At 43.3% G+C, this 23530-nt stretch overlaps 1 protein-coding gene across 6 annotated transcripts in view; it reads left to right on the top strand.

The window, feature by feature from the left end:
• LOC132837036 (histone acetyltransferase KAT6A-like) overlaps positions 1 to 23530 on the top strand; it is a 292136-nt gene that overhangs the window by 170116 nt on the left and 98490 nt on the right. For all 6 annotated transcript variants that reach the window (XM_060856693.1, XM_060856695.1, XM_060856694.1 and 3 more), the window contains 2 exons: positions 19151 to 19259; positions 23110 to 23225. In XM_060856693.1, the coding sequence (XP_060712676.1) occupies positions 19151 to 19259; positions 23110 to 23225 (225 nt within the window). The remainder of the gene's footprint in view (positions 1 to 19150; positions 19260 to 23109; positions 23226 to 23530) is intronic.

Below are 23530 nucleotides of genomic sequence, written 5' to 3'. Positions count from 1 at the left end.
GAGTTCTGTTCAAGGTCTAAGGTTTAAGTAGGGTACATACCAGCAGGGCCTAGGACAGGAGATTGGAACAACTGGAGCCAGGTGTAGACTGCTGTGCTCTGGACAGGGTCAGGGGCAGGAGCAGATGAAGGGTATGTGATTCCTCTCATGGCCCAGGGTACCAGAAGTCAGGTTAATGAAATTTATTTAAAAAAGGAAAACACAATACTCAGGTTCACTCTTCAACACAGGATCTTCTGGTTTGAGAAGTTGGCAGAGACAGGTGAATAGTGACTACAAGTGCGGCAGGTAAAGGTATCCTGAGGGGAGAAGCCTCTTTGTTCCAACTCGTCAACAAATTTGGTGTACTTTCCACTTGTTTGGGTGAGATTGAAGGCTGGAGGGTGGATAAACTAATAGCATGGGATGTGAGAAGACACTTAAGCGTGTAGTTGGCGGCATGGGAGGCAGGTTGTTGGTTTGGGATGCAAAAGGGAATGTAGTGATCACAGAGATGTGTCGTGAAGAGGATTGATGCTGTTCTCTGCATTGAAGATCAAGAGTTGAGGAAATTGTTTTATCTGCACAAAGCCAGAGTTTCAAGCATCCACTCAAGGCTGGAGAGAAACTTGCAGGGTGAGGTCAAGGATCCACTCCCCTTCATCCGAGTTGGTATCGGTTACTGTGGCAGAACAAGATAAGAGGTTTTCGCATATGAGGAGCCAGGCGCCACATTAACAAGCAGAAACTGATTTGAAAATGTTTCTGAGTTGATGCGAGTATGCAAGATCCTGAGGGGTTTCCACAGGATAGTTGTGGAAAGGATGTTAACTTCTTCGGGATAATTGACAATGAGGAGTCACCAGGCAAAAAAGTGGATTGTTTTTGAGGGTTGTGACTCTGCGGAGCTCTGCTTCAGAAAAGGCGATGCATGCAGAATCCTTGAATGTTTTAAAGGTGCAGTTCGATCCCTGATCAGCAAGAGGGTGCAGGGTTCTCAGGATAGGCAGGAAATTGGATTTGAGGTGTTAGATCGGCTGTGATCTTAGTGAATGGCAGAGCAGGCCTGAGTGGCTGAATTGCCTATTACTGTCTCTGATTTATGTGTGCATTAAGTGCTACAAGCATCATATTTGACCTATGCTCTTGTTCTGTCATGTAGCATTGGGAATAGTTAAAACATCTAACCTGGAAGAGAAGGCTGTACTGGGACTAAGACATGAGAATTCATGTTTCTGAACAAGTTCAAACTTTATTTGAATGTAAAAGAAGTGGATAAAATAGACGTCATACTATAAGCTTTTTTTATTCACTCCTGGGGTGTGGGTGACTGTGGCGAAGCCAGTATTTATTGACCATCCGTAATGATTAAGAGTCAGCCACGTAACTGTGGGTCTGAAGTCACATGTAGACCAGCTTTCCCTCCCGAAAGGGCATCGGTAAACCAGATGGGCTTTTCCGACAGTCGGCAATGGTTTCATGGTCATGGCGAGGCACTTGATTCCAGAATCTTGAATGAATTCAAATTCCACCACCGACCATGGCCCAGGTCCCCAGAATGCAAGTTGAGTTTCCTGTTTAAAAATGTAGTGATAATATCAGGAGGCCATTTCCTGCCCTCTCAATTAAACTCCAAAGTTCATACCTGTTTTCACTTTTAACTTTTTGCCCTCTCAGCCATTATTTGCTTCTGAATGGACCCAAGTGTCTCACAGTCCCCCACAGAAGCTTTAGTTTTCCTCAGGTCCAGTTGTTATTAAGCTTCAGTCCTTAGTTCTGCTTGCCTGCTCACTATTTCCATGTGAATCTGCAGGCTGCTTTCTATGGCCCTCAAAGGTGATGGAACAATGTACATTATTCCACAGGTTTTAAATCTGGCAGCCTTCCAGTTTCTGTTCCCTCATAAAATTCAACCTGAATTTAAGCCTCGGGCGTATTCCATCCTGTGACTGATGAAATGAATTCTTTTGCCCGGCTTACAGCATTGGTCCAGCGAGCGATCAGTGAGTTTGACTCTCCTTTGGTGGTCTGCACACCACACCACACCAGGTCCAAGCTGCAGCATCTGAACTTGCATCACTCAGTATGTCCCTGAGTATCTCCCTAATCAGTTTCCATCTGTTCCCAACCATGTGGTTCACAAATCTCAGCATCAGGTTCATTTCTTGAGAAACTGTTTCTACTTGACTTTCTTTCCCTTTCCAATTAGCTGTGCATTGTTGAAGTTTCTCTACCTCCTGTTTTTACATCTGTTTTATTTTCATCTGACCTTGGAAGTGTGAGAACCTACCAGCTTGCTTGCAATGCAACCACATTAGATGTTTCCCAATTATCAATTTGGTTCTGCCCCCCCTCCCCCTCCCACCCATTTTGCCAGTTCCAACTTGAATTTCCTGAAACTTTAAAGTTTTATTCCATAGCACACGAAGCATCAACTTGATATTTGCAGCAAAGAGTGCAATTCAACTCATTGATGCCAAGACTTGTTGTGGTTGCAGTCATTTTGAGATGGAAACACCAAGCAGATGATCTTTCTCAGCATCCTCCCTGAAGCCCCCAGAATCCGTCTGCAGTCAATTCAAGTCATTCGGTGCCATGGCTGAAAACAGGTGGACACAGCAAGGGCAGTAAGTCCTGATAATGTTCCAGCTGTAATATTGAAGACCTGCGAGCTGTGCCCTTTGCCAAGCTAGTGCAGTGCCTCTTTAACACTGACTTCTTTTGTCACAATTGCCCAGATATTGCCTGTCTATAAACTAAAGAGATAAATCCAATCAGTAAAATTCACCCGAAATCATTAGCAAAGTTTGTTTAAATTGTGTTGCTTTCAAATAACAGGGATTCTGCTGTAACTTGCTTCCTGCTGGTCAGTTCAGCTTCTGTCAGGGTGACTGAGCTGAGGTGTCATCAAGGCAGCTTTGGGTCAAGTGAAGTCCCAAGGGGCTGGATAGAAATTGAAGCCAGTGGGAATCAAGGGCAAGTCTCCACTGACTGGGGTCATAGGCAGTGCATAGTAAAGTGGCTATGCTTGTTGGAGTCCAAACAGTGTGGGCACTTAGTACGTCCTTGACCAAGCATCCAACTGTTTCATTAATGACTTTCCTTCCATTTCCAAGTCAGAACAGGGGAGTTGTGAAGTAGCAGGGTTACTTGTTATGGGAGACTTTAACTTTACTAATATTGACCGGAAACGCTATTGTTCAAGTACCTTAGATGGGCCAGTTTTTGTCCAATGTGTGCAGCAGGATGTCCTGACACAGTATGCAGACAGGCCAACAAGGGCCGAGGCCACATTGGGTTTGGTACTGGGGAATGACCCAAGCCAGGAGTTACATTTGGAGGTAGATGAGCACTTTGGTGATAGTGTCCACAATTCAGTTATGTTTACTTTAGCAATGAAAAGGAACATGTGCATACCACAGGGCAAGTTTTACAGCTGGGGGAAAACCAATTATGATACAATTAGACAAGATTTAGGATGCATAGGATGGGAAAGGAAACTGCAGGGGGTGGGCACAATTGAAATATGGAGCTTGTCAAGGAACAGCTACTGAGTGTCCTTGATAAGTATGTACCTGTCAGGTAGGGAGGGTGTGGCTGATCAAGGGAATCTTGGTTTACGAAAGAAGTTGAATCTCTTGTCAAGAGGAAGAAGGCAACTTACATAAAGATAAGACGTGAAGGCTTAGTTGGGTGCTTGATTGTTAGCCAGGAAGGACAAAAGGAGAGAGCTAAGAGGAGCCACGAGGGGACTGAGAAGTCTTTGTCAGGTAGGATCAAAGAAAATCCTAAAGCTTTCTACAGGTATGTCAGGGATAAAAGAAGGACCAGAATAAGATTAGTGCCTGTCAAGGGCAGTAGTGGGAAGTTGTGTGCGCAGAGTCTGAGGAGGTAGGATAGGCGCTAAATGAATATTTGCCATCAGGACTCACACAGGGAAAAAACAATTTTGTTGAGGAGAACACTGAGATGCAGGCTATTAGCCTAGATGGGATTGAGGCTCATAAGGAGGAAGGGTGAGCAATTCTGGACAGTGTGACAATAGATAAGTCCCCTGAAACGGGTGGAATTTATCGTAGGATTCTCTGGGAAGCCAGGGAAGAGATTGCAGAGCCTTTGGCTTTGATTTTTATGACACCATTGTATACAAGAATAGTGTCAGAAGACTGGAGGACAGTAAATGTTATCCCCTTGTTCAAGAAGGGGAATAGAGATAACTCTGGGAATTATAGACCAGTGAGCCTTACATCAGTTATGGGTAATGTGTTGGAAAGGATTATAAGGGATAGGATTTATTATCATCTGGATAGGAATAATTTGATGAGGAATAGTCAAGATGGTTTTGTGAAGGGTAGATTGTTTCTCACAAACTTGATTGAGTTCTTTGAGAAGGTGACCAAACAGATGGATGAGGGTAAAGCAGTTGATGTGGTATATATGGATTTCAGTAAGCTGTTTGATCAGGTTTCCCACAGTCGGCTATAACAGAATAGGCGGAGGCAAGGGATGGAAAATGGTTTCGCGATTTGGATCAGATATTGGCAAGGTGAAAGAAGACAGAGGGTAGTGATTGGTGGGAAATGGGTTGATGGGTTCATCCTGGAGTTCAGTTACTCGGAGTGTACTGCAAGGATCTGTTTTAGGGCCACTGCTGTTTGTCATTGTTAAAAACGACCTGGATGAATGCGTAACAGGACAGGACAACAAATGTGCGGATGAGATGAAGGTCGGTGGAGCTGTGGACAGTGTGGAAGGATGTTGGCAGCTTACAGGGGGACATAGACTAGCTGCAGAGCTGGGCTGACAGATGGCAAATGGAGTTTAATGCAGAAAAGTGTGAGGTGGTTCACTTTGGAAGGACCAACTGGGATAAAGAGTATTGAGCTAATGGTAAGGAACTTGGCAGTGTGGATGAGTAGAGAAATCTCGGTTTCCATGTACGTAGATCCTTGAAAGTTGCCATCCAGGTTGATAGGGTTGTGAAAAAGGCATACTGTGTGTTAGCTTTTATTAATAGAGGGACTGGTTTTGGAACCATGAGGCCATGTTGCAACTGTATAAAAGTCTGGTGCGGCCGCACTTGGAGTAATGCATACAGTTCTGGTCCCTGCATTATAGGAAGGATGTGGAAGCTTTGGAAAGGGTGCAGAGGAGATTTACCAGATTTGCCTGGTATGGAGGGAAGGTCTTATGAGGAAAGGCTGATGGTCTTGAGGCTGTTTTTGTTAGAGAGAGGAAGGTGAAGAGGTAACTTTTTAGAGACATACAAGATAATCAGAGGGTTAGATAGGGTAGAGAGGGAGAACCTTTTTCCTCAGATGGCAATGGCGAGCATGAGGGGGACGTAGCTTTAAACTGAGGACTGATAGGTATAGGACAGATATCAGAGGTAGGTTCTTTACTCAGACAGTAGTCGGGGTGTGACATGCGCTGCCTGCAACAGTAATACAAGTGATAATTTCAAGAGCATTTGAATGGTCATTGGATAAACATATGGATGAAAATGCGATCGTGTAGGTTAGACGGGCTTCAGATTGGTTTCACAGGTCGGTGCAGCATTGGGATCCTGTACTGCACTGCTTTGTTCTGTGTTTGAACTGAAAGTTTGGAATTAAATTGCCTGATTGAACATGGTTCAGTACCATTGACAATTCCTCAGATACTTAAGTGGTCCATGTTTGCTTGATGCGGGCAGGAATCAAGATTTGGCTGTTAAGTTGCAAGTAATATATGCAGTAGTTTTCACAACCCTCCATCTCACTTTTATCAAGAATATCTATTGACCAAAACTTTAACTGGAATAGCCAAATGAATATTGTGCAAGAAGGTTAAGTCAGAAGCTGCTAATTCTGCGGCAGATAACTATCCTCTTGACCCTCCAAATCCTGCATACTATCTACAAGATAGAAATCAGGAATGCAGTGAGAGACCGTTCACTCATTAACAAGGCACAAGAAGCTGAACACCATTCAGTACAAAGCAACCCATCTATTAAGCATTCACCAGTAGCAGCAGTTTGTACCATCTGTACTGGAGCAGCTTGCTAGATCTACTTCAACAACATTTTCTGAACCCATACCCTTTAGCACTGAGAGAAACAAGCACAGCAGATAAGTGGAAGCATATCTCCCTCCAGGTCTCTCACCATCCTTACCTGGAACCACTTCACTGTTCCTGGGTTAAAATCCAGGAACTACTTTTCCCCTCAGTACTGTGTGTGCACTTGGCAAAATGAAGAGCATTGGAAGAAGTCAGGTCATCACTACCTTCTCAAGAGCAGTTAGGAGTTAGGCATTCACTGGTTGCCTTTCGATGATACCCATACCCAGTGACTAAGCCAAATGCACAATTCCCCTTGCGTGTGGAGTGAGACACACCTGAAATACTTTGCTGTACTTTGAAGTTATTCAGCATTCTCTGTGACGGAATATACCAAAGCTTCTGTTCAGAGCGATACAGCGCTGAAAGCAAGTCAGGCTTCATTCTTTGGTCTTTGTTACAAGGGGTATCTTTCTTTCTGATCCTGAGCTGCAGTTGAGTTTCACAACTAGAACCTTCCTATTCAGGTTTTTTTTTCATTGTCCGTTTGCTAAGACTTTTTCAATTGCGTGTTGTTTTGTCTGTAATGGAGATTCTCCATGATATTCTCGAACGAAGTAAGTGGAGTCTTGCTTGCTCGTTAATTTAACAAATATTCACATTTATGAAGTGCTGTGCGAGGTTAAAATGCTTGAAGGTGCTATCCATGAACATCTCCCATCGGTTTCCTTGCTCTGATGTCGTAATTCAGAGACTGAACACCTTTCCTGAATTAGAACTCATCCTTGCCCATTTTTAAAACCTTTGCAGGGACTTGTGTTCAGCTACCCTTGTTGAAGTCTCTGCGCAAAAATGTTTCTTGCATTTTCTGATCGTTTAATTTAAACAGTGTCATCTCAAAGCACAGAAAGCTTCATGAACAAATGAAGATCTGTCCTGGATTAGCATACTCTGTACTGAGAAAAGCTTCAGGTTTTGTTTCCATTTGCTCTACTCCAGAGGCTCAAGTCCAAGGATAGGCAACCTTTTAACGGAACTGAGCTGTCAAAGCTCAGCAATGAACTTATCAGTCTCTGTGGATTCCTTCCAAGAACTCATTACATAAAACAGCCCTAAACTTGATCCTCATTAAAGTTACATTCAACTTATCATATTCTTTGATCCAGAGATCGTAAATTTGAAGTCATACCCTGATGTTTTTGCTGTTTTAAATTGCCTGCCAACACTGAATTCAAGGTTTGACATGCGATTCATCACAGCTGGAAAATGGATTGTTTTGTTTCCTCATGTTACCTTGTAGTCCACATTCTCCGATTGTGCACCACCTTCTATACATTTACAAATGATGCAAGTAGCTGGGCTGCCACCCCACTGATCCAGACTGGAAAGTTAGTTTTGGAATCATGACCCACTGCAGTCTATTTGATCTCATCACAAACCTGGACAAGGTTTGACCTCTACGCCATTGGCATTAAAAGTCATATTAGTAAATTTGCTGATGACACAAAGCTGGGTGGCAGGGTGAAATGTAAGGAGGACGTTACAAGAATACAGGGTGACTTCGACAGGCTAGGTGAGTGGACAGATGCATGGCAGATGCAGTTTAATGTGGATAAATGTGTGGTTATCCACTTTGGTGGCAAGAACAGGAAGGCAGATTACTATCTAAGTGGAGTCAAGTTAGGTAAAGGGCAAGTACAATAAGTGTAGGTGTTCATGCAGGTACAGCAGGCAGTGAAGAAAGCTAATGGCATGCTAGCCTTCATAACAAGAGGAATTGAGTTTAAGAGCAAAGAGGTCCTTCTGCCGCTATATAGGGCCCTGGTGAGACCGCACCTGCAGTATTATGTGCAGTTTTGGTCTCCAAATTTGAGGAAGGACATTCTGGCTGTTGAAGGAGTGCAGCGTCGGCTCACGAGGTCAATTCCCGGAATGGCACGACGATCATTTGTTGTATGCACTTGAGTTGAGAGGGATGAGAGGGTATCTGATTGGATAACATTTTTAATGGATTGGACACTCTGGAGGCAGGAAGCATGTTTCCTCTGATGGGTGAGTCCAGAACCAGAGGACACAGTTTAAAAATAAGGGGGAGGCCATTTACAATAGAGTTGAGGATAAACTTCTTCACCCAGAGAGCAGTGGACATATGGAATGCTCTGTCCCAGAAGGCAGTGGAGGCCAAGTCTCTGGATACTTTGAAGAAAGAGATGGATAGAGCTCTTGGAGATAATGGAATTAGGGATTATGGGGATAAGGCAGGAACAGGATACTGATTGTGAATGATCAGTCATGAACTTAATGAATGGTGGTGCTGGCTCAAAGGGCCAAATAGCCTGCTCCTGCATCTATTGTCTATTATCATTGGTGACTCACTCCCAAAATTGCTGTCTTTACTGACATGCCTTCAGACCACGAGCCTTTGATTGGCACAAATACATGGTATCCATTCTGTCCAAGTCATGTTTGGTCATGAGAGGAATAACTCACTTTAAGTAGCAGCAAAACTCTGACGAAGGGTCACTGGATGTGAAACAGTAACTCTTGATTTCTCTTCACAGAGGTTGCCAGACCTGCTGAGCTTTTCCAGCAACTTCTGCTCTTGTTTCTGTTTGACAGCATCCATAGTTGTTGCGGTTTTTATTTTTTAGTCGTCCTGATTGACACAAAAATGTTGATCAAATGTTGGCAGAAGCTCTCCACCTGATGCGAAGAATTGAGGTGGAATCTTAAAAACGTCTGTGAGACGAATTCAGCCAAGCCTTAATGTTCAAGGAGCTAACTAAATGAAGGTTCTGAAGAAAACTGGAACAGGCACAAATTAATTCAACACAACTCATGTTGAGAATTCATCTATTTCTCTTCTCATCCTCCTCCAACTGATATTTCCTTACAGACACATTCAAAAGGGGAGTCAGTGGCCGTAGTGGTATTGTCTCTGGGATGTTAATCTTGAAAATCAGCTAATGTTCTGGGGACCTGGGTTCAATTCCCGCCACAACAGAATTTGAATTCAATAAGAAATATGCTGGAATTAAGAAGCTACTGATGACTATGAAGCATTGTGGATTGTCAGAGAAACCTATCTGGTGCGCTAATGTCCTTCAGGCAAGGTAGTCTGTTCTCCTCACCTGTACTGGCCTGCATTTCACTTCAAACCCATTCCATGTGGTTAACTCTCCACTTCTCTCTGAACTGATAAATTACATTGGACGGCTGACCAAGCATCAACCAAGGCAGCAGAAAAAGACCACTGCAGAAACAACTGTCAACCATGCAAAGTCCTCTTTACTGATACCTCCTGTCATCCCAATCCCCCCTCAGTCGAAACAAAACACTCAGCGACACAGTGTAATTTTACCTCCTTCATCTTTGAGGGAGAGAGAACGATCGCCCATGCGCACAGGGAAATGAATTGTGTGCCTTCTCTCACGAACAGCAGAATCTCAATGATTTTTAGATTAGACTTAGACTTAGACTTACAGTGTGGAAACAGGCCCTTCGGCCCAACAAGTCCACACCGACCCGCCGAAGTGAAACCCACCCATACCCCTACATTTACCCCTTACCTAACACTATGGGCAATTTAGCATGGCCAATTCACCTGACCCGCACATCTTTGGACTGTGGGAGGAAACCGGAGCACCCGGAGGAAACCCACGCTGACATGGGGAGAACGTGCAAACTCCACACAGTCAGTCGCCTGAGTCGGGAATTGAACCCGGGTCTCAGGCGCTGTGAGGCAGCAGTGCTAACCACTGTGCCACCGTGATTTATATCATCATTTTACAGGGAGGAGCATCCAGATAAGGCAACATGAATATTAATTGGGTGACCGTTACAATCAGCGAGTATTAGTAACAGAGGCCAAGCCCATTACTGTTATGCAATGAATGTTCTTACTTTTTTGACTTGATTCAAACCGTGGATACTCTTTCGCCTTGTTAGCTGACCTTGCATACTGAATGCTTCCAATATTGTTAAATAGCTCTACGTAATGACTGCTTTTCCACCTTGTTAACCCATTACCCTTGCCTCCAGCACCCCATTGTTAATTGCAAGTTTTTATCTGATCTGAATCATGCTCAGCTGAACTGCTTGTTTAACAAAACTCAGCACTTTATCCCTGCCTGCTTCTACCCTGTGCACATTCTCATTCTCTCCTTTTATCATTTCATGATAACCAATGGCATTTCCAGCTTTCAAAAGACTCTAATAGCCAGTATTTAAGCAAGTTATTGAAACACAACATGACGTGATTATAACAACAAAAATTACTAGTTCGTTACAGTAATTAGAGTTTGTAGAATCCTTCCATGTGGAAAAAGGTTCACCATAGAGTTCTTAACTACACAGCCCTTAGTGACCACTCTCTCACCTCCAAGTCCTTGCAGAGATGCTTCAGATGGAGGATACCAGCGCGTCTGAGTGTGCAGTGCAGCAGCAGTAGGCTAGGTGAACACAGCATTCTTTGCTGCTTCTGCTCCCACCATGTTGTTAAATGTAACAAAGCCAACTGCCTGTTGTGATGTTAGCTTGATCAGTGAACCATCATATTCCTCAAATGATCAAAAGACTAGGTAAAATTTATATGGTTCAATGTCTGTAGGAAGGCCACTGACAAAAAGTGTCTAGACCTCCTCTTCACTGTTGTTAATTTCTTCACATTTCATACTCATGACTGGGGAACTAATTGAATCTGTTGGATCAGGTTGGAGAGAGGTGGGTGGTGGGTTGAAGGTATGCTTTACCTGTGAATGGGGAAACTCTATGGAAGATGTTAACTGCTGAAAGTATCTTTACATTTCCCCTCTCATTCCTTCCTTGCCAAGGTTGTTATCAGTATGAAGACAGTGTCTGCCTATTTCAACATTCTTTGAATTCTTGAAGTGTATTACTGTATTCACTATTTATGACATTATCAAGTTTTACACAATCCATAAACTTCTAAATTGTACTGCCGAAACAATTCACTCAATTATAAACAACAATCAATGGTCCTAAAATCAAACCCTTGGGTGCCTCTGTGCAGGTTATTCAAAAATTATTTTCTTTTAACAATTTGATACTTGGTTAATGTGAAAGCTATCAGGAGAAGTATTTCAAAAATCTAGAATTGCAAGAAAACAACAAAATGTTTCCTGTGCTCTCGCAATTCAAGAGGCAGTTTCAGTTCAGATTTAAATTTCAAGTACTTGTGGGAAATAAATGCTGAATATTTTAAAATATGTTCTCGAAATGAAATTTCCCTCATAAAACAGTCGGACTTACAGTGGCAACTTTGGTAGAGATCAGCATTGTTTGAATTTGCAATATGAAGGGGCCAATCAAGTCTGAACAATAATTAACAGAATTTAAACAGCTCAGCCTCAAGTTCTGATATTCTGTCAAATCTTAACCAAACTTCAAACTAAAAATGCACTCTTCTTTTTGTGAACCCTCTGCATTAAAAACACAGCAGCAAAGATATTTTAATACAATACTCTCATCTGGTTAAAGCATGACCACTGACCCAACTTTTTTTTTTAATCAGGCATTGCAAACTTTGAAACACATCAGGGGCTCAAGGCTCTGAATCAATTTGTTTTAAGATTACAAGTTTGATCATTTTAAGAAGGACATAATGTTGTACAATTTCAATGTAAAAACAAAATCTGCCCCATGACACAGCCCACAAACCACACTGAATTAAGATCCTGATTCAAACAAGGCAAAACAGTTACTTAAAGGGATTTTCTGAACCAGTATTTTAACAAACCAAAACGTTTAAACGTCAGCGCTCTCAGCATGGCACAATTTACATTGAAACTTCCCTCCTTCAACCTAAGTACTAGTACAACCTGAATTTCAGTGTTTCTTGTTTTTTTTTGCATCCTTTCACTGAAGTTACAATGATAAAAAGAGAAAGCTCTCGCAGCAGACTACATCGCACCACAATCCAAGCCACTCTCTTCCCCAGAACAAAGACTCACAGAGCCTCAAATTTCACCACGAGGGGCCTTTAACCCCTTTCTTACTTTACTCCTCACGGGGGCTTGAACCCACTGCAACGCAGAGACCCCGAATCCCAGCGCAGTGTGGAGGACTGACAGCTCAAATCAACCCACCCAGTAGACTTGAACTGCAGTAATGCGCAGAGGACATGAATCTCAACCAAACCAACCCCAGGGCACCTGAACCCCAGTATCACATAGAGGATTCGAATCTCAATCAGACCCACCCAGGGGAGTTGAACCTCAGTACCGCGCACAGGACTCGAACCTCAATCACATTCTCCCCCCACTCCCCAACCGAATGCAGTGCAGCGGACTCATCTCTGCCAGTGCACTTGCGAAACTGTGTCTCTCGACTGAACAAATTACCATTCAAAGAATCCGTAGAATAGAGAGTGATCGAGTGGGGACCAATTCCGGCACGCAGGAATGTCAAGAGGGACCAAGGTCAAAAATCTTAACTTGTGGGCCCGTCCTTCTCGAGACATCAATGGTCTGGGCAGCCTCTGACACCGTCCAATCATAACTATTCATTTGGATCCTGCTGACTTTGCCAATATTGTTGTCCTGTTCCCTCATCAGTCGAAGCAAAATGCTCAGTGCCAAAATTGGGAGAGCTGCCTTACAGACTGTTTTCAGAGAATCGTATCTTACAATGTCCCAAACGTCACCATTGCCTTCCCTGTATATGTCGTGTCCCATCGATAGGACAAATCCATTCGAGGTGGTGGGAAAGTTGAGAGGGACTTGCCGTGGGAGTCCTCAATATTGATAGACCTCAAAGTTTTGTTTCAAATTAAGCTTGGGAAAGGGAACCTCTTGCTGATCACCACGTCTTCCCTTGGCTGATAAATCAGTGCTGCTCCATGTTGTAAGGTTGCAAAATGTACTTTTGGTTGGGGGATTTCCATGTCCACTGCCATGAGTAGCTTCGTAGCAGCACTCCTGATTGAGCTGGTTAGGTCCAAGCAGATGTAGCTGCGAAAACCAACAAGGAAAACAACGAGGCCACATCCCTCAGAATTTGCTGGCTGCAGCTGCAACTGTCCATGACAGAGTCTGTCAGGCTGACCACCACACGGTCCTGCTTTTACAGTGAGAATACCCTCCCATCATGTTGTCTGGCGCTATCACTATATTAAAATGGATTGACTTCAAACACATCTAGCAATTCGCGACTGGGTGTCCAGGAGGTGCTGTGGGCCATCAACAGCAGCAGAATGGCACTCCAGCACAACGTGCAATCTCATAGTCATTACCATCAAGCCAGGGGCTCAACCCTGATTCAGTAGAGAGAACGGGAGGGCATATCAGGAACAGCACCAGGCACAGGTAAAAATGAGATGTCCACGTGGTGAAGTTATCAAACATCAATGAGAGGCAGTGCTTAGCAATCCCACAACCAATGGATCAGATCTAAACTCTGCAGTCCTGCCACAACCAGTCATGAATGGTGGTGGACAATTAACTCACTGGTCGAGGAGGCTCCACAAATATCCCTGTCCTCAGTGATGGCAGAGCCCAGCATATCAGTGCAAAAGATAAGGCTGGAGTATTTGCAGTAACCTTCAGCCAGAAATACTTCGACGTTCCACACTGATCCCCACCTTGACAGATACCAGTCTTCAGTCAACTCAATTCACTCCACCTAATATCAAAACAGTTGGAGGCACTGGATACCACAATATACTATGGGCCCTATCAAGATTCCAGCAATAAGACTGAAGACACACTCCAGAACTTGGTGCTCTTTCAGTGCAGTTACAATCCTGGCAATTACCTGGCAACATGGCATTTCCTGACGAAGGGCTAATGCTCGAAAGTCGATTCTTCTGCACCCCGGATGCTGCCTGACCTGCTGTACTTCACCAGCACCACACTCTCAAACATGGAAATGTACTCAAAAAGCAGGACAAATCCAACCCAGCTGGTTAGCGACTCATCAGTCTACTCTCGATCATCAGGGACAGAAGGTGTCATCAACAGTGCTGACAAGCAGCAGCGGGTCATTGTTGCCCGTGTGTTCTGCCAGGGCCAGTCAGATCCTGTCCTCATTTGAGCCTTGGTTCACACGTGAACAAAAGAGCTGAATACTAGAGGTGATGCGAGAGTGTCAGAACGTGACTTGAAGGCTGCATTCGACTGAATGTGGCATGAGGGCACCCTGAGTGAAACTGGCATCAATTGGAATTGGGGATAACCCCTCCATTGGTTGGAGTTGTACCTGGCACATTGGAAGGTGATTCTGGTTGTTGGAGGTCCGTCATCTCAGCTCAAGGATACCTCCGTGGGTGTTACTCAGGATAGTGTTGTAGGCCCAACCATTTTCTGGTGCTACTTCAATCACTTTCTATCCCTCATAAACTCAAAAGTGGGGATGTTAGCTAATTGTGCAACGTTTAGTGCCATCATGAATCCTAAGGTGCTGAAGCAGTCCATGTTCAAATGCAGCAATGCAGGCTTGGGCTGACAAGTGGCAAGTAACATCGGTACCACCCAAATACAGGCAATGGCCATCTCCAATAAGAGGCGATAGAAACACCCCCTGGACGTTCATTGATGTTACCATCACTGAATCCCCCACTGTCAATGTCCTGAGGGTTAGCATCGACCAGAAACTCAACTGGACTTGCCATCTAACGACAGTGGCTGCAAGAGTACCTGTACGAGACTCCAGCTACTGCGGTGAGTAGCTTACTTCCTGACTCTGCAAATCCCACCATCTACATGGCACACCTCAGGAGCATGATGGAACAGTTCCCACTTGCCTGGATGGGATCAGCTTCAACACCACTGAAGAAGCTTGACCCCATCCAGGACAAAGCTGCCTACATCCGTAAGTGTCCACTCCCACCCCCCACAACTCACCCACCACCATCACCACCGATGCACTGCAGAAATCTGCCCAGGATGCTGGACAGCATCTTAAAAACCCCAAAGCCAATTCCACCCAGAAGGTTAAGGGGTAGCATATACATGGGAATACCACACCCTGCAAGTTCCCCTCCAAGCCACTCATATCCTGACTGGGAAATATATCGACTGTTCCTTTGGTGTTGCTGGGTTTCAAAATCCTGGAACTCCCTCCCAAACAGGACTCAAGGTGTCCATACACCACACGGACTGCAGTGATTTAAGAAAGCAGCTCACCACCACCACCTTCTGAAGGGCAACTAGGGACAGTCAACAAATGCTGGGCAAGCAGCAATACCCTGACATCAGTGTCATCTTAGCCATGTTGAAATCTTTTGAAAATGATGATTTTAATAACCTGCCTCTGCTGCAAGGTGCTTTGTTCCAAAATCATTAAAAGCGGTTTGTATTTATTCTAACCCTTTGCTGAAGTGCTCATTGTTTGATCATTATGACATCTGGGTTAAGATAGGCGAATTAACTGCCAGTACCCAGAAATCTCGGTGGTTCCTCAGGCTGTTTATTTGAAAAATACTGAATCAACAAATGTTTGCTTTCAGTATATAATTAATATTTTTGATAAATTTGTAGTTGCTTTGCCCAACATGCTAGAGAGTCACAAATATGAGTTGGATAATGCCTTTTGCTGCTATCATTAATCCTCGTGAAATGCCCTTGAGCACAAGTAAAACGACTGAAGAAAATGTCTGACGGTTCTGTGAAAAATTAGTTTCTTATGACAAAGATATGTGCGGTACAGCTGTTCTGTGTATTTGCAGAAGACTGGTGTCTGCCTGAGCTCGACACGACTGCATGAAATTAATTGATAGCGTAATATTACTGAGCATGATTGCTCTTTCAAAGAACCAGCATAAATTTAATTGAATGGTTGCATTCTGTGCTTTACGTTTGTGAGATTCTATCATGGAAAATAACAACATTTATGCTGCAAATGACAGCACTGGCAAACTGTCTTCACTGCAGTCGATGGCCTCTAGTGGTGAAAATTAAGAACAATATGCAGTATCAAAGCAGCTCCCTTCTGCAAATTTAAAAGGGATAGAAAACCCACAGTGTATGTTTTGAAAAATAATCAAAACACACCCCTCATCATGTGAACGAAAATGATGGAGATTACTGTCGGTGTATCTGACATGTTTTGAAGGCAACTGATTTACGACTGACACGGAATTCCTTTTGGTTCGCGTCACAGATCATGTCCCCCTGCCGCCTTTTCTTACCTCCTTGTTCAGCTGCTTGTCAGTACAGACAGTCCACAGGTTGTGAACTGGTTCCCTCTCAGTGTTTTGGATCATCTACATCTGGTTCCTGGAATTATTTGAAAGTTGGAAGTTCGGGCGGGTTGGACTTGGTTTTGAGTGTTGTGTGTTGCCTTATTTAGAATTTGGTGGATTTTAGCAGCTTGTGTCCCGCAGTTTGTTGCAGCTGTCGAAATGTGAGCAGGGCTTTCAGTGCAGATTGTTGGTTGTGGTTGGCTTTGAAGGCCCCTAAATGAGATGGAAGCTCTTAGGATGTGTCTTCTCACTTATTTATTCACAGAACATCAACGTGACTGGGAAAAACTTAATGCGGAGCTGTGTAATTGTGAAAATGATGTGTTAACCTCGTGTACAGTGCTGACTGTTCTCTTTCCTTGGTAAATTTGGGTCTCTGTTTAGTCATTGAACTTCAGAGAGTGCGCACACTTGTTGGAATGTACTTCCCTTTGGTCTTGCGCACATGAAGAGTTGCCGTGAGGCTGGTTAGTTTGCTAAGTTTGAAGCTGTCCCATCTGCTGTTGATAATGGACAATGCCTGTTACCAATGTGGCAGCACTAAGGGAGATTGTAATTATTTCTCAAAACCACCTGGCAAGCTGGTCACTGGTTTTACCAGTAAGTCTCCTTCTTCTTGAAGGACAGTGCAAAATAATCAGTCTTCCAATGGCTGTGTGTGTGTGCGCGAGCACACGCACGCATGGTGCATAGTTAGGGCTCACTGTGAATTATCAGCGCATGATGTAAAGATCTGGAAATGTGTAGAAATGGCAAATTACCTAAGTTAGGTCGGCATTGCCACACTCTGTACGTTGGTGTGTCAGTCTATCATTGTGTAGTTGGTGTTTTCATCTGTTCTTCCTACTTTAAGACAAGTTAATCTAATTCTTTTTCTTCACTTGAAGATCAGATGACTGACAGCTTATTGTCCTTGATTTGGGCTATTAGAATGTGTGAAGGCCAGTGTTTACACCACCAGTCTGAAGATATTGAAAGGTTGGATGAAAGGCTGTGCCCAGTAGGCAGGTGAGGAACCTGGGTGTGTGTGTGTGAATCCAGCTGGGAGGAGGTCTACTTACTGCACAGGCAGATGGACTTGGAGAGGCAGAGCAGCAGGTGGTGTACTGAACAGTGAAAGATGTATTAAAATGCTGTGGATGGGGTAAGACTGCAAATGGTCCTTGGGAACCCAACCTCGTCTACAGGATGACTGTGCCAGTCATGTGCTGTTGGAGTGAAGATGTCAACCTTGGCTCAAAGGTTGAGATACAGTCTCTTGGCACAAAGTCAAGGCTGATACTCTCATACAGTGCCAGTGAGCCTTCTGTTTGAGGTTTGATTTTCATCTCTCTTATTTGTCCTTTATGTGTGGATGTAAAATTTCCCATTGCAATCGTTACAAGAAGAGCAAGTGAATTCTGTTGGTATCTTAGTCAGCGTGTAACCCTCAAGGTTTTTGGTTACTTGCCTTATGTAGAAACTCGGGGCTATGTATGAAGCACTGGTAGGACAGTCTCATGGCTGGACCAAGCAGCAGAATTGTTCAAGGGAAACCAATCCTATCATATGCTGGGTGAGCTGTTAATGTGCTCTGGGATGCTGTAAGTACCATCTGCTCATGGAGATGAGTGCCTCATTGTCTGGTCAGTGATGGTCCAGATGACGTCCAAAATGTTCTCACCAGTTGACACCTTTCTGGAGGTCTGCCTTGCAGAATTGCATGCTTGGTTCTTATACTTTCAAAGCGCAATCACAGTCGTCAAAGGCAAAGTGCTGAGCTCCGATATTTTTAATCACATTGACAAATTGATGAAACTGCTGGAAAATTAACATGAGATTCAAAAATAAAAGGAAGTTGACTCAATCCGTAAGGTTTGATTTATTGTTGTCACATGCACCCAAGTACAGTGAAAGGTTTGGTTTTGCAAGCAGTACAGGTACATCATAACGTACAGATCACGGGGTGTTCAGACAGAGGAAGGCAGTCTACATAATTGTATTGATTCAGATTGAGATCAGAGAGGGTCTAATGGCACCAAGATTGTGTCCCTGCCTCTGGGATCGAATATCCTTGGTTTAAATCCCACCTCAGGATGTCTGGTGAAAGAGGTGTGTCATAACATGTCCAGACAGTTTACTACTTGGAAGAAAAAGAGACTGAGGTGAATATTGAGGAAAAAGCCAAATTTCTTGGAGTAAGTCTCATGTTGTCAGATAATCTTACAATGAAGAACCAAATTGGCATTTTATATGTAATATTGTGAGGGTTTGGAGTGTGCAGACATTGTGTTAAAATACACCACATCTTCATGCATTCGGAAAGCCAACATAAAAATGTAGCCTGTTTTAAGTGTAAAGTTCATTCAGGAAAACTCCCAACCTTCATGAACAGTTAAGCAGTATTACTGTTGTTTGAGGATTGGTGTGGATCCATGATCTGATTACCAAGTCAACAGTTAGCTTACACTGGTTAAAAAAAAAACAATTTTCACAAACGATGACCTGGAGTTTGTGACATGACTTTTGAAGTAAAATGCAGAAATCTCCAAAGTTAAACATTATGAAATGAAAAGGTGGCTTGCAGTTGGATTATTGATTGCAGTATTATTGTCACAATGGATCTTTTTGGTTCATGCTCCATTTGGGGCTTGATTGAATAAGTAACTCAGGAGGATTGGTACCTAAGCCTTCTGTTTCCAGTGTCAGTTTATTTTCCTCACTTGGTGAACCATCCATATCCCATGCCAGGTGACATTTAAGAGCAGGGGTTTCCCCAGGGCTGTTATGCAAACATTAACTTGGACTTGAGTTGTTAGATGAGAGGATGATATTTATCTCTTGTCAGCCACCAGGTAAAGCTCCATTTCACCATCGTAATGTGTGTGAGAACTGTGCAGAGATGCAGCAAGCCAGCTCTTGAGATTAAATTTTTCTTTCTTCTGTCAACAGCCCCGTGCAGAACCAATTCCAATCTGTGGGTTTTGCCTGGGAACAAAAGAGCAGAACCGTGAGAAGAAACGTGAGGAACTCATTTCATGTGCAGATTGCGGTAATAGCGGTACGTACTCTTCTCAACTTTGGTGAACGTTTCATTATTTTCACTGAACGCAGTTGCATTTTGACGGAGTGAACCCAGGTTCATAGTTAAGGGATCATTTGGATCTGAACACTGTGCTTCCAGACCTGTCTAGTTCTATGCCATCATCAGCTTTATTAATATTAGGAAGCCAGAAAGGTTATGGTGTACGTGATTTCTTTGAGCAATAAAAATTGACCTGTCTACTGGTGCCAGGAGTCTTTAGCAGGGATGTCAAATGATCGAGTCAACCATCCTACAACTTGAATTAATAATAGAGTATCTCGCACAACTTGAAAGCGAGCAAAATAAATCATGTTTTTTTTATACCCTGTCTTTATTGGTGGCAGTTCACATTCTCATGGGGCCAAAGGAATATTACAGGGACGAGTTTTGAAATTTAGCTCATCTCTGGGACTTGTGGCGTGCTTTGTTTCCCACTGTTTATATGCCACCTACTTTTGCTTGAATGATTTCTTGTTTTCTCTGATTCCTCTCATTGTTTCGACCTTCATCTCCACATTCTCTGCCACTGTTACGTGTCATTGTTCCCACAATTCTGGAAGTTTGATGCCATGAGAAAGTTTGTGCAGAAGAACATAATGAATCACATTTGTATTTCTCTCTACTGTTGATTTCCCTGTCTGTTACTCACCCACCCACCTTCTTTCTAAATCCCTTTGCTGCTTTTTTTATCCCTTCCTCGGTCCATCTTTGTTTCCTTACTACTTTTCTCATTTATGTCTCTGTTTTATTTGATACGTGTTTCATGATCTCGTTCTCCGTCCTTTAGATAATTCTTCACTGAGATTCATAATTTCAGCCTCTCTCACCTCACTCTGTTACAGTCTCCCTTTCATTTTCCCCTCTTGTAGCTTCTCTGTCATCCCTTGCCCACTGTCTCCCTGGCTCACAGCTTCGATGTCTTTCACACGTTAACACCAGAAAACCTCCCCATGCATTTTAACAAGCAAGTCCCAATGTCATGGACAATTTTGTGCTCCCCATCCCATGAACTCTTTCCGATGACTCCTACACCTGCAGGTCACCGCTCTATAACTATAACAAGGCTATCTCCCACTATTTTAACCTGTCTATAAGTTAAGAGGAGAATATTTACTGTTTGCTTTCTTTCCATTTTGATTTTGGAAAAGGTAAGTCAAATATTTGATCTGAGTCGAAGTTTAATTGTTATCTCAGTTAACATTTTAGTTGAAATCTAACACGTAGATCAAAACTTGATATTGCGCTCTCTTTGCACTCGGCCTAAGAAACTTTGTCTCAGTTATTCTACATCCTTGGCCCTGTTAAGACATGAATTAGTTTAAAACAAGTCAACTGATGCACCGAGGAAAGCCTGAGAACATCCGCATTCTGTTTTGCACCGAGCAAAAATCTGTCCCACTTCACTTCAGTGGTAAACCAACCATAAACTGTGTAGAAACAGGCCAATCGTTAACCGCGAAGCATGTACTGACCTGAGCTGTTTGCTCGCAGTCAGGATGATTTGGATTTGTCCATTGTTATTGTTTCAATAAAAGGCAGACTTGAGCAATTCCCTTCAAGGAACAAGCTGCATCAATAGTTGAACATTTACAACTCCACTGTAGGTCTGAGATGAATCCTGAGCGACACAGTGGGAGTTTTACTAGCATTGATGTTAGTATGATTGGGTCTCTTCTCAGTTCGTGTGCAATTCCACTTCAAAAATTGAACCTTATCTTCTCACTTAGCCAATTGCTTTACCAGTTTTCCTCCTGTTTCTTCATGGGTCACATTATGAAACAGCACGTACAGCCCATCCATGAAATTCAGATAATTTGTATGATCTTAGAGTTAGCCAGCACAGAATTCCATCCTTTGGTCCATCTGTCCGTGCTGACCAAGTTTCCTGAACTGAACTAATCCCTTTTGCCTGCATTTGGTCCGTTTCCCTTTCTGCTTCATGCGCCTGTCCAAATGTCTTTCCAGTGTTGGAACTGGACCTGCATCTATCACTTCCTCTGGCAGTTCATTCCACATACAAACGGCACTGAGTGTGAAAATGTTGCCCCTTAACCTTTTAAATCTCACACCTTTCACCTGAAAAGTATGCCCCCTCATTTTGAACTCCCCCACCCTACGGAAGAGACCTTTTAATATTCACTTAATCCAAACCCCTCATGATTTTATAAACCTCTATAAGGCCACTCCTCAACTTCCCGTGCTCCAGGGTAAAAAGTCCCACCTTAACCAACCTCTCTCAATAACTCAAGCCCTCCAGTCCCGGTAACATACTTGGAAATCTTTTGTGCATCCTCTCCAAATGCATCATATCCTTCTTAGAGTAGGGTGACCAGAACTGAACACAGTACTGCAGAAGTTGCCTCACCAACATCCTGTACAAGCTCAACAAGATGACCCAACTCCTATACTCAAAGTTTTGAACAATGAAGACTAGCATGCGAAACAGCTTTTTAACCACCCCGTCTATATGTCATGTAAATTTCAAAGGATTCTATACCTGAACCCTTGCGTCTGTGTACGACAACACTCCCCACATCCCTATCATTAGCTGTATAAGTCCTGCTCTTGTTTAATTCACAAATGCAATACCTCATATTTATACAAATGAAACTCCATCTTTCACTCCTCAGCCCATTGGCCAAATTGATCAAGATCCCTTTTGAATCTTGGAACATAGAACAGTACAGCATAGTACAGGCCCTTCGGCCCTCAATGTTGTGCTGGCCCTCTATCCTGCTCTCAGATCAGACTAACCTACATACTGTGCTATCATCCAGGTGCCTATGCAAGACTTGCTTAAATGTCCCTAATGTATCTGAATCTACTACCACTGCTGGCAGTGCATTCCACACACCCACTACTCTCTGCGTAAAAGACCTACCTGTGATATCTCCCCGAAACCTTTGGTGACTACATTTCAAAAGTAGTTCAATGGCTGGTAAAGTGCTTGTATGTACTCTATCTGTGAAAGTTATTTGATGAATGGAAGTTACTTCTTTCTTATATTACAGTAGCTCTCCGTAATGGTAATCTGAGGTTAAGAAGGAAGTATTTGACTAAAAATATTTGGACAAATTCTTTGTCAACTGTCTAGATGTTAATAATTTTTAAAAATCTCACAGCACCAGGTCACAGTCCACTAGGTTCAACCTTCTTGACTGTTGATTGTGCCACCAATTTTGGTCATCTGCGAACTGCAAACCCTGCTTCCTAAATTCTCATCCAAATCATTTATAAAAATTACAAACAAAATTGGACCCACAGTACTGATTCCAACAGAACACTGCAAGTCTCCAGTCTAAAATAAAACAACTCTCTGCCCTCCTCAATCTTTTTGATTACATCCTAGAACAATTCTGATCAGGTTTGTGAGACACACTTTCCAATGTACAACGCCGTGCTGCCGATCCCTAATCTGGACCTGCCTATCCAAATGCATGTAAATTCTACCTCTGAGAATTCCTTCCAACAATTCACCCACCACTGATGTCAGACTCACTGGTCTGTAGTTCCCAGGCTTCTCCTTACAACCTTTCTGAAGTAAAGGCACAGTATCAGCCACCCTCCAGTCTCCTGGCACAGATATCTCTACTTGGGGCTCTGCAATTTTTTCCCTACCTTTCCACAACTTCCTGGAATACACTTGATCAGGTCCTGGAAATTTCTCCACCTTTATGTTCTGTTTAAGACCTCCAGCACCATCACCTCTGTAATATGACTGGCTTCAAGAACTACGATGAAGAATATTTAATCTGAGTGACACTTGTGTGGATGCACGATGAATACTATGATTAGAGATTGATTGTCAGCCCTGCTGTGTTTCCAGGTCACCCATCCTGTTTGAAATTCTCTCCTGAACTAACGGCTCGTGTGAAAGCCTTACGATGGCAGTGTATTGAATGCAAGACGTGCAGCACTTGTCGGGACCAGGGGAAGAATGCTGTAAGTTGTGTATCAATTCATAAAGACAGCCTTCAAGTGCATGCGCAAAAGTTATACAACTGCAGATGTGTGGTGAATGTATTTCCTCAATATTATTTGAGAGAAGACTACAGGACGGGATATGAGAGGAACCCTCATTGTACTTGACATTAATTCCATGAGAAGTGTATTATCCATGTGAGAAGGTAGTTCATTTCAATCAGTGAAAAACAATGTCATTGAGAATGGCAGCCTTGTCTTGGATCCGATTACGGTCCCAGACCAGGCTGCCCAATTTGTGTTGCAGTCTGATAAGGGAGCAATAA

This window comes from Hemiscyllium ocellatum, chromosome 48 (genome assembly GCF_020745735.1).
Source record: "Hemiscyllium ocellatum isolate sHemOce1 chromosome 48, sHemOce1.pat.X.cur, whole genome shotgun sequence".
Lineage (NCBI taxonomy): Eukaryota > Metazoa > Chordata > Chondrichthyes > Orectolobiformes > Hemiscylliidae > Hemiscyllium > Hemiscyllium ocellatum.
The sequence above is the reverse complement of the archived record's forward strand: the minus strand, read 5'-3'. Positions and strand labels throughout refer to the sequence as shown.